This window comes from Poecile atricapillus, chromosome 4 (genome assembly GCF_030490865.1).
Source record: "Poecile atricapillus isolate bPoeAtr1 chromosome 4, bPoeAtr1.hap1, whole genome shotgun sequence".
Classification (NCBI taxonomy): Eukaryota; Metazoa; Chordata; class Aves; order Passeriformes; family Paridae; genus Poecile; species Poecile atricapillus.
In genome coordinates, this window is record NC_081252.1 from 14367689 (window position 1) to 14380015 (window position 12327).

General features: G+C 42.1%; 1 protein-coding gene across 2 annotated transcripts in view; it reads right to left on the bottom strand.

Annotated features, from left to right (window-relative positions):
• Positions 1-223: 223 nt before the first annotated feature.
• SLC7A11 (solute carrier family 7 member 11) overlaps positions 224-12327 on the bottom strand; it is a 71279-nt gene continuing 59175 nt past the window's right edge. The window contains exons 11-12 of one of the 2 annotated variants that reach the window (XM_058838771.1): positions 5534-5715; positions 224-625 (exon numbers count right to left, since the gene is read on the bottom strand). In XM_058838771.1, coding sequence (XP_058694754.1) covers positions 562-625; positions 5534-5715 — 246 coding nt within the window. In that variant the 3' untranslated portion in view covers positions 224-561. Of the gene's footprint in view, positions 630-5533; positions 5716-12327 lie in introns of both variants that reach the window. The other variant, XM_058838772.1, reaches the window with a different exon arrangement.

Genomic DNA, 12327 nt, shown 5'->3' on the forward strand with positions numbered 1-12327 from the left:
CAAAACATGTTTTTGTTGGCTATGGTATTAGAACTCTGGAATGAAGAAACCTTGAGTTTACCATCACAAAGATCTGGGGAGTGGTGCTTCTGCATCAGTGTCCTGGGGCTTCCAGCGAGTCAAAAGAAGTCAAAAGAAATCAGGCTGCCAAAGACATTGATGGGAAGAATGTAGTATGTGAAACTCAGCAGCTTTATCTCATCCTTGCCCTGGTGAGATTTGAGATCTCCAGGGACAGAAAGTAAGGTACATTATTCACAGTTCACCCAGCTATTATACATTACTTGAACCTATCTTCAGTGACAAGGAAAACAAATGCAGTTTGTTAAAATAAGACACTGTACCAAAAGAAATAGTAAAGAGTTCCCTCATAGCACAAGTACTTGCTTTCTATATATACATAACCATGTTAAAAAAAATTTTGCAACAGCATTATAAAAGACAATTCTGGTAAGTGACTTGTTCCTCCAGTTTGCAGCATGTTAGGAAGGGGAGTAAGTCTCCCTACTCTTTTTATTTCAGGTAGAAATGAAACACCAAGCCAAAAGCTGTACATGATGATCATGATTTCTGATCTTCCTCTGCTGGGATGACTTCCAAGAGGATTTGCAATGTTATGGTTACCCTGCCTGCAAAGATAAAAGCATATACATGGTAAAATTTTGTAGGAGAGATGAAGAAGGAGACGCAGTCAGGAAAATTATCTTAGATTCTATACAGGCTACTTGCACATAGACTTCACACAACACATAGACTTCATATATATCACATATACATATATCATTAAAACTTAAAATTTTATTCTTTTTAACTGTTTCCTGTGCCTCTGATCCAAGGCTATGCATATACAGTAATAATGGAAGGGCATGGCTGTATAATCTTACTCAATAAAAGTCTGCATGCTTTTAAAGGCTATCTTAAAAAACGACTACTCTTCATTACTGCTTAGCTTTAATCAACATGTTATGTTGAAATAAAAGTCTGGAAGAATTCAAATAAATTAATTTACTTGTGCCAAGACCTGCCTAAGCAAAAAAGAAAAAAAAAAAAAAAGTCACCCATCCAAAGTAACTTCATGTTTTCTTTTTTTCATTCTGGACATTTATGTCATTCTGGTGCTTTTGGTGGTTTTCTTTTTAGGGTACTGAAGCATAAATGGCACAGTTAATTCACCTATAGCACATACAGAATAGTAAAAGAACATTTTCTTACAATTCCTTTCACTTACCACTCTTTTTTAGTATCCTATTTTAAATAAGCAGAAATTGTTGTAAAAGGAAGTTCTGATTTTCCTTGAATATCTGGCATGAATATTGACATCAACACCGTGCAAAGCCAGGAGGGTAAAACAGTGCAACTCACAGAAGATATAAACTGAAACCACTTCTCTGACCTCTTGTCTAAGGCAAATTCTACCACCCTTTCCTCCTTTCTCTGGATGTCACCAGTTCAGCGCAGTTCAGGTTGCCCTTAGACTATAAACTGATAGGCGCAGAGAGGCTGAGAGTCTCCAGGTTTTCTGCATTTTCCTCCCATCTGCCTTCCCTACTCATAGTGGGGACATCAGAGCTGGGCTGTGTGTAGCAGGGACAAAGGACAGGAGGAAAGCAAGCAGCAGGAAAACAGCAGGGCTTCTCCCCTGCCATCCCAGCCCTTCCAGCTTTGAGGACAAGCAAAGGGAAAAAGAGAATTTTCTGAAGCTGAGCAGTAGTGTGACAGCTCTTGGAAAAGCAGAGAGAAATCCTGGGCATCTCTAGAGCTGGGTGTGATTTTGTTCACCTAAGTGGACAGACCCACCAGCAGCAAGACCTTGTCCAGTCCATTTCCATGCAGCAGTTCTCTCTCCTGGGATGAAGCCACAGCAGAGCAGACAAGTTGGGGGAGCTGGCTTTCTTTGCATTTTTTGGTTGCAATGTACCCAGAATAAATCAGTATAAGGAGCATTTCCCCCTACGAAAATGTTCCAATCTGTTTCCAGTCAGTACCTCTACAGTATCTGCTTGGAGCAGTACCTAGAGTTACAAGACAACATACCATGACAGAGCAGATAACTTTCCCAGCCCACTTTAAATCCTAATTTTCCCTTTTTGAGAGGAGAATACACTGCGAATGGATCCCAGTGGACAACCTTTATTAAAAAAAACCCAGACCTTGTATCCACACAAGCACCACATAAAATTTAGGTGAAGAAAGAAAGCAGGAATTTTATCACACATATATGACTGGACATTAAATCTATAATAACAAAATGCTGAAATAATCTCCTGTGGATCCAACCACAAACTCGACAAAGAGAAGTAAATTGAGCATATAAACCTTTGTCCTAAGTGAACAAAAGTCATCCTCTGGTATTGCTAAATAACCCTGGCAGAGATATTTTGTTATATAAAGAGATCTCATTTCCAGCAAGGGCTCAGCTATGAAAAAAAGTAGGATTCAACTTTTTACCTCCTCGCAATTCAACCCACTATAAAGAAATAGATGTTTTAAGCGTGAGTATAAAGTTGGGTTTTCAAATGAGGAAGAGCAGATAGAAACATTCTCATGCTGGTGATGCATCCTTTTAGACACTGATTTGCTGCTTAGGATTTGCTAGGCTAAACTTTTTTCATTTTCACATTTGTTTTACAAATAGCACGAATGTAGATGTCAATTGAAGCCTGTACTAGCTGAAAATTTTAAGTTCCATCACATCTACTACTACAGTAAAATTGCTTTGGAAGAAGAGAGAACAAAATGTTATTCTCATTGCAAAATACCATCTCAGAATCTACAAGCCCTACAAGCTGTAAAGTTACCTTTTGTTCAATGGAGCAATTTCGTAAAGAGAATGGGTAACGTAAATGCCATAAGTACAGAACAAAGACTTTCAGCCTTGGGAGAGGATTCCTTGGTAATGCATTTGAGGGCTCTGCTAGTGTTACCAGATAAGCCTGAAACTCCTTTCAGAAATATATGTATCTTCACACTGGCTCTTATCCTGCTACCCACTCCGGCTGCTCAATATCCCTTTCTTTCCTCTGATCCTTACAAAGCCTATTCAGGATATTCCCCTGACCTTATGTGGGGCTGGTCTGTACCCATGGGTATTTGCACTTTATGGGTTTTATGAACAAGAGCCGTCTCTCATTGACAAAGCACAGCTGGGCAGCTGAACCAGTCAATGCTTCAAGAAAGTGACTTTTCAAAGCCTCACACCAGCTGCCCATGCGCTGATCTGAGCACATGAAGCAACTTGTGAACAGTACTGGTAGCACAGCAGTGTGTTCAGCCTAGCAGGTTCCTACTTCTCCTCTGGTACACACAAAATGCTTTGGTTAAATCTATGTAGATTGGATTCATCACATTCTCCTTTGTAAAAAAAAAAAAAAAACAAAACAAATGTAATTTACCTTCTCATAGAAAGTTACCCAGTTACTCTGGCAAAAATCTACCTCTTTTATGACAATCCCATTTTTTTTATACTGTCCTTTACCTCATGTCAGGAATTACACTTTCATGCCTATGTTAGACATATTGTTTCAAGGTTAGAATCAGCTGCCCAATTTCTTTTCTACATCTCACAGAGCTACCTTAAGTCAATTTATCCTCATTCAATACCTTTTGTAAATGTTCTCAGGCTATACAATGGGACTTCTAAAATAATGCCAGCTTAAATGACTCCACACAGAAGGTTTATTGCTTCTTCTTAAGGAAAAGAAAAATCTGTTTATTTTACAAGTAAATCTCCACTCTGCTCCACCTCAAAACTGTTAGCATCAGTTTTCCATCATTACTGTTTTTATTTTGGGGATGATAATTGCAAAGCAAAGAAGCTGTTTCCCTCACTGACTGGCTTCTGCTGCCTTCCCCTCTGAGCCAGTACACCATGCCTATCCATAGATATGACACAGGCACAAAGACTTCCTTCTAGGAGAAGAATTTTGTGTTATCTCAAAGGCTAGAAATTATTCACCTTCATTGTCACAGCTGGCAGTAAAATCTTCACATCTATCCAGTCTACCTTAAAGAGAATATTCTTTCTCTTGCCCAAGTAATGTAGTTCAACACTGGCATCCCATGGCCAAAGATTCAAGTAGCTGTATTCCAAAACCTCTGAGATATGATAGAAAATGCCAAAAAGCTCCTGGATTTGATAAGGGAAAAACTCTTAGACCCTGAAAGTCAACACTGAGAAATTATAAACAGACTAAACCCCAACTACTTAATAGAATGTCCTTCTGCATAAAACTGCTTTAATTTGTACTGAAGATTTCTACCCATTCCCAGGACACTGCAAGTAATTTATAACTTTTTGGCTATAAAATCAAGATTTTGCTGGCCTAAACTAACATATTTTTCTGTAAGTACTTTCTGCCCTATTGCCTATGGACTTCCCAGTATATATTGAGAGGGAAATTCACATATTCTACAGCAGATAGGATATAACTTAATAACATATTTATATTGAGAAAATACATACAACTGGTTATACTGTAATTACATATAAAAGTATTATTATTTTCTTGTGAGCAGCTCATTTTAAATCATCAATTAAGACTGAAGCACAGAAGACAATATGCACTTTTGATTCATCAACTACGGAAATCAACTATTTTTAGTTAAAGATTTCACAGGATGAGTTTTAGTTTTGCAGCAAAAGAGATTTTCTTTTTGCTTTGTTCAATAAATTATCCATAATTCCTGAAATATTTTGCCAATGCTTTTATTTCATGTTTTGAAAATTCCCTTTATTTTGGAAGCCTATCATCCTGAGTAATAAATAATGAGAATGAAGAACTGTAATAAATGATATTGACTTCTAACTGAAATGTTCCAAGTAATCCTTCTCTAACACATTAGAACTTCCACAAATCTTTTCAAAACCTTTCAGAAATGGTACAGAAAGGATTCTCAGTGTACTTCAGACATGAAATACTACTATCCAAGTCATACAGAAGTTATTCTTCATGAAGCACAGAAATAATTTCCATAGAGGCATGTCAGCCATGGTGTATGCTGCTCTCACCTTGTCAGGAGATACTGCTAAGGACAGTATCCCCAAGCCCAGCCTGCCTGAACCTTCCAGACACTTCCAGTTCCATTCCAAACACTCCTCAGTGGTCCACAGAGACATAGTCTCAGTAGAGGAACACCAAGCTCATCCTGTCATCTCAGCTGTTTTGCTCAAGGTTCAAAACAGATTCTCCAAAGAGTGCAGTACTGTTTTTATTAGCACAGAGATGGGGTCAGGAGAAGATGATGGTGATTTAAAAGGAATTAGATATTTGTAGGGGAGTGAGGAGAAGAAGCATCAGTCATTTAAAGTCAATCACTGGCTGAAAAAACAGCCTTGCTGTGAATGTACCTCATTAGTTAGGGGACACTGATTGCCACTGGCAGAGCAATGCTACAGTATGTGCCCAAAAGCAACTTGTGTTGTCAGCCCTAGCTCAGAGGAGCTGAGAGCATCAATCTGATGGAATTCACAACAGGGGAGAGCTCTGAGAAACTCCTGGAGTCAACTTGAAGGAGAGAAGTCCCATACCAGGACTTACCTAGAAGCTTTCTGAACCACTTTGGTTTATTGTCCCATACAATAAAGAGGTAGTAGGCAGGAATGCCAGTCAGGGTTATTGCAAATCCAATCCCTGTGTTCACTGGGTCAGAGTAAAGTGACAGCGCAACCATGAAGAGGCAAGTGAAGGAAAACAGTGCTGGAATAAACAGAGGAACCTGAAAAATAACCACACAAAGAAACATTAAAAGATAAGGTCAATGCAAAGTTGTGACTAAGGCATTTAACATTTCACGAAATATAAATTGGATAAGACCCAGCAGTACAGGACAGTTCTGGAGAAATAAGGATATCTAGAACAAACACATAAAATGTCAGTGTCTGCAGAAGGCAGGCCCTGCTGACTGCTATGAAGTGGGCACCACAGAAGGCTCTTAATTATACTCTAAAACACACCAGTGTTTTACATCCATTAAAATGTAAGGACTGTAAATAAGTTACATTGTTAAAGCTCTAATCCCCCAGCATATAAGTAAGCAGGTCTAACCACAGCAAAGATTTCCGTTTTGATGATTACCTACTAGAAAACATTTTGAAACACAACCAGGAGCTCAAGTCACCTTTTGAAACTATTAAGAACATATTGATTTTCTTCCTAAGGTAAAAATCAAAATCTAGTAAAAGAGAGCAAATTAAACACTAATTTGACTAGTCATAAAGACATTTGGTAGTGTTATGCACCTAATAGCCACTGAAAAAGCACTTTCTGACTGTATGACTGATAGCATTGCCAGTGTCACTGTTGAAAGCACACAAAGTAACTATATCAAATTTATCTGCTCAACTTTCAAAAAACCAATACAATCACTCTCTTAACAACTCTCTGAAGGAAATACCTACAGGCATGGCTTATGATACATTAAGTGTAATGGAGAATCGAGAATTCCTTAGAGATTGTTCTCTTCCTTTCATGCCTCAAAGCATTACTGTTCCTCTTTTTTTTGCACTGTCAAAGCATTTTTTTAATCAAAGCAAAATAGGTTGTACTGTTCACCTTCTTATTTACTAATATACCTACACACGTATGCAACAATTCAGATTCTTAGTTCTTCACAAAATAGTCTTCTTGGCAGCATCTAAATAGGGATATATTTCTCAATTTTTTGAGGATAGATATTATCTTTCTGGATACACAATGAGACAACTTAGTATGATGCTACTCAAAATGAACAAGAAAAATAGCTACTATTCAAAAGGCTGGACTATTAGCATTTTCTTTCTGGGTTCACAATAACTCTGTCTGCAAATCCCCTTCAAGTGTCAAATATTACAATAATCACACTAATTTGCACAGAAAATTGGAATATATGATATTGGATATGCAATGACATTGCCTCGGCTTTGGAAGTCAGGTGTCTGCTAGGGAGGGCAGAAGCCTCCTTTGGAATGAAAATGTAGACGCCCTCCCTCCGAATTATTATACTTTTGAAATCAAGGGGCTCTCAGGCAGAGATCTGGGGATAGGAATAACAGTTCTTTACTGGTGTGTATAACAAGGCACACAAACAACAATAACTACAGCATTAGCACGAAAACAAAACCAAGGACCCCGTGACAGCTTTCTCAGCTGAGACAGGAGGGGATGGAGGAGAGGCTTTGCTTCACAAACCCCCTCGGGCAGTCAGTCCCGGTGCTCCTGCAGGGCTCTGAGGAACACTCAACTGGAACAGCAGGGACGAGCTGAGATCCTGGGCTGGTGGCTGAGGTGGATCAGCAGCTCCACGGCAGTGGCTGGCACTGCCACACGTCCCGGCAGGACAGGGGGTGCGAGGCCCAGCAAGGAAGAGGGAAGAAGGAGAAGTACCAGCTCCATCTGGGTCATGGCGAGATTCCTTTCCTTCCACAGCAACAGCTCTCAGCAAAGTGTCTTCCTCTGAAGCTGAAGAAGCCCGCCAAACTGTCCCCGCCCTCCCCTTTTCCTGCCTCCCTTTCCCCTGGGCCCAGCTGAACTCTTTGTGTTTTTCAAGGACCCACCAAGTACCAGCAGTCAGGGTTTATCAGCAACTAATGGGTAAAAATTCCACAGGTGAGCCAGAATTAAAAAAAAGACACCTACCCCCAACATTATCCACTTCGATTTTTTTCCCATACCAAAATGTTACATCTAATTTTAAACCTTTAAATTATATACAAACACACACTATTTTAACTATATACCTATGTACATGCAGATACAGATACAAGCACAGTGTCATGGGTAGTTCACCCTAAAACAAGGTCCTCTTGAGGTATGCACTGGGTCTCTCCATTCTTTTGCATCAACCACCAGATGCAACCTGGTCTCTGAGCAAAGACAACCCCACGGATGGGATTGTCTTTGCTGGAGGCAGAATTAACTTAAACAGTTTTTCCCAGCATACCTCTCATATGTACCACTGGAACTTTATCTCCATCTGTTGTTTTAAAGGGCTCAGATTGGGCAGCACCTGCTCGGTTAGTGGAACCTCGGGAGTTCACTATGTGGCTTTTGCTAGGTTAATCTCCCAGTTCTTGAAAGTGCCCCCACCCAGTGTCTTCAAGCTGGTTTTATGCAGGCCATTGCACCGTTCAACTTTCCCAGCCCCCTCAATGAATGCCATGTTCCTAGCCCAGGTGTTTATAAGGCTGTTCTTGAAATGAGTCCCATTGTCTGACTCAATCCTCTCAGGGGTGCCATGCCTCCAAAGGACCTGCTTTTCAAGTCCCAGGATGGTGTTACGGGCAGTGGCATGGGGCACAGGGTAGGTTTCCAACCATCCAGTGGTGGCTTCTACCATGGTGAGCACATAGCGCTTGCCTTGGCGGGTTTGGGGCAGTGTGATGTAGTCAATCTGCCAGGCCTCCCCATACTTTTATCTGGACCACCGCCCACCGTACCAGAGGGGCTTCAACCGCTTGGCCTGCTTGATCATGGCACATGTCTCACAGTCATTGATAACCTGAGAAATACTGTCTATGGTTTAATCCATCCCTCAGTCTCGTGCTCACTTATAGGTGGCATCTCTACCCTGATGACCTGAGGCGTCATGGGCCCATCGAGCTAGGAACAACTCACCTTTGTGTTGCTAATTTTAAGACTATCTTTGACACCTCTATCTTTGCAGCCTGATCCACCTGCTCACTGTTTCAATGCTCTTCATTAGCCCGACTCCTGGGGACATGGGCATCCACATGACGGACCCTCACAGTTTCTCTACCCTGGTAGCGATGTCTTTCTACTCATCAGCAGCCCAGATTGGCCTTATGCTGCCAATTGGCCTTTTTCTACCGTTCCAGCCATCCCCACAGAGCATTGGCTACCATCCATGAATCTGTGTAGAGGTAGAGCTTTGGCCACTTCTCTCTTTCAGCAATGTCCAGGGCCAATTGAACAGCTTTGAGTTCAGCAAATTGGCTCGATCTAATCTCTCCTTAGTAGCTTCTGCGACCTGTTGTCTGGGGCTCCATACAGCTGCTTTCCACTTCTGGTTCATCCCTACAATGCAACAGTTACCATCAGTGAAACGAGCATAACGTGTTTCTTCTGCTTGCAACGGTTGTACAGTGGAGCTTTTTCAGCCCGTGTCACTTATTCCTGCTCCTCTTCATCAGTGAGACCAAAGTTTTCACCTTCAGGCCAGTTTGTAATTATCTCCAAAATCTCAGGGCGATTTGGGTTTCCAATATGGGCGTGCTGCATGATGAGGGCGATCCACTTGCTCCATGTAGCGTCAGTGATGTGGTGGGTAGCAGGAACCTTTCTTTTAAACATCCACCCCAGCACTGGTAGTCAGGGTGCCAGGAGGAGTTGCGCTTCCATGCCAATCACTTCTGAGGCAGTTTGGTCTCCTTCATAGGTGGCTAAAAATTCTTTCTCTGTGGGAGTGTAGTTGGCTTCGGACCCTCTCTAGCTTTGGCTCAGAATCCCAGTGGTCGGCCTCGAGTCTTACCAGGCACTTTCTGCCAAAGGCTCCAAGACAAGCCATTGTTTTCAGCTGCAGAGTAGAGCACATTCTTCACATCTGGTCCTGTCCTGACTGGGCCAAGGGTTACCACAAGAGCCATATCTTGCTTGATCTGGGAAAGGGCTTGTTGCTGTTCAGGGCTCCAGTGGAAATCTTTTTTTTTCGGGTAACCGGGTAGACAGAGCTCACAATCTGACTGTACTCAGGAATGTGCATCTTCCAAAAACCTATGGCACCTAGGAAAACTTGCATTTCCTTATTGCTGGTCAATGGAGACATCACTGTGATCTTATTAATGACTTCAGCAGGAATCTGACGCCATCTGTCTTGCCACTTTACCTCCATGAACTGGATCTCTTGAGCAGGTCCTTTGACTTTGTTCTTGATGGCAGAGCCGGCTTCCAGTAGAAACTGGATGATCCTTTCTCAAATACTTCCACTGCTGTGTTTCCTCACACAATGATGTCAGCAATGTACTGCACATGTTCTGGAGCCTCACCCTTTTCCAGCACAGCCTGGATCAGTTTATGGCAGATGGTGGGGCTGTGCTTTCACCCCTGGGGCAGTCAGTTCCAGGTGTACTTGTCATAGGGTGACTTTACCTTTAAGATAGCTTTGGGAGCTAAGGAAGTTGAAGCTGCTGGGGGCTGATGGGAGTCTTTTCTCCTGACCAGTTATCGGTCATTTCTGAGAATTGGCGGCAGTTTTAACCATCCAGAAGTGAGATCAACTTGTGAACACCACCTTAAGATGTAAAGCCAGGGTTCTCTTGTCCTCTTTGGTTTCCGGCTTCTGACAAGGTAACAAGGCTCTGTCTCAGCTTCCTCCCCCCCTCCAGGCTGGACAAGGCTGCAGAGGGCGGGGGTGATAGAAACGGAGCTGGCCGGCCTGGCTTGGTTTGCAGTTTCTGCTGCTGAACTGATACACGACACCATGAACATCTGCAGCTTTCCAAGACTTTAACTCTTTTACTACCTGGATGAGACTTACAGATTACTCCTTTTTTCCCAGAGAGACAGAGAGACACAATCAACATGAAAGAGACATCATAAAACCATCAAAGACAGTGAAGAAAAGAGTTAAGTTTTAGATAGGGAAGAGAGAATAAGAAGATGCTTTATAAGCTGAAATATTTTTTCTGTTAAAGCTATGGAGATAGACAATAGTGTTCTGAAAAAACTCCTTTAATTCATTACAGAGTATATTGGGAGGAATAGAGTGTTCAAAGTGTGGATTTTGAGCAAAACAGTGAAGTAGTTGTGATACAGTGAGGTGCTGGAACAGAGGAGAAGAAGTAATAGTTGAAGATTTGGGGCCGTTGTAGAGGCAAAGGGAAAACTTCTGTTTCCAGGGAGGCTCACAGAAACAGATGAAGAGAACTTTTGCCTTTGAATAATTCATCCTTAAAATGACATCCCTAGACTCATTGACCCATAACACACCTCAGAGTGATGTGAAATGGGAGGAGAAAAATCTGATGGCAGAATTTTTCCGGGCAGCTGGCATCAGAAATAGAAAGCTATAACAGAAATAGTCTTCTTGTGAGAAACTCCATAGATTAGCGGAAGACTTCTGTTTCTCTACAAAGACTGATGAAAAGACTCTAGCAGGAATTGGAACTGTTTTAAACGTCAAAGTTCCAAAGTTTTTTGTCTCTATGTTGTCATGTGAACAAGGGAATGGTTTGGTAGTGGGGGATTAAGGGGTTTTCTGGAGGTTTATTCTTGTGTTCTTATTCTTGTAATTTTGTTAATAAACTTTCATTATTCCTTTTAAGTTTTAAGCCTGTTTTGCTCTTGTTCTAATCCATATCTCACAGCCAGAAATAAGTAAGTTTTCTAGTGATTTTTTTAGTTGCTGCTTTAAAACCACGACATTTATGTGGTGCGTTGGCCAGGAAACGAAAATAGCAAATCTAAACCACTACAGTACTGCACTTCCCTTCATGTGAAGGCAAACTGAGGCCTGCATTCTGCTGCCAAGGGAATGGAGAAAAATGCATTAGCAATGTCGATAGTGGCGTACCACTTCACTGCTTTGGACTCCAGCTCATACTGGAGCTCCAGCATGTCCGGCACGGCAGCGCTCAGCGGTGGAGTCACTTCATTCAATGCACGATAGTCCACAGTCAATCTCCATTCTGTCAGACTTGTGCACAGGCCAGATGGGACTGTTGAAGGGTGAATGGGTTTTGCAGATCACCCCTTGGCTCTCCAGCTCACAGATCATCTTGTGGATGGGGATCACAGCATCTTGATTCATCCAATACTGCCAGTGGTGCACCATCGAGGTGGCAATTGGTACTCACTGTTCTTCTACTTTCAGGAGTCCTACTGCAGATGGGTTCTCTGATAGTCCAGGCAAGGTGTTCCATACCTTGGAACTTAATGTCCTCTGCTTCTACAGCAGCTATTCCAAAAGCCCACCTGAGTCCCTTTGTGTCTCTGTAATAGCCATTCCAAAGGACGTCTATGCCCAGAATACACGGGGCCTCTGGGCCAGTCACAATGGGATGTTTCTGCCATTCCTTCCCAGTCGGGCTCACTTCAGCTTCCAACAGTCAATTGCTGTGATCTCCCCGTCACCCCAGCAATGGAAACAGGTTCTGCCCACATGTCCCGATGGCATTAGGGTACACTGTGCACTGGTATCAACTAAATCTTTGTATTTTTGTGGTTCTGATGTGCTAGGCCATCGGATCCACATTGTCTAAAAGACCCGGTTTTCCTGTGCCTCTTCCTGGCTACAGGCAGGGCTCCTCTAGCACTGATTATCCTCTCCTCCCTGGGCATACATCCTAGAGGTTCCTTCAAGGCAATCTGACAGATCATCCTCTTTTCTGTAATA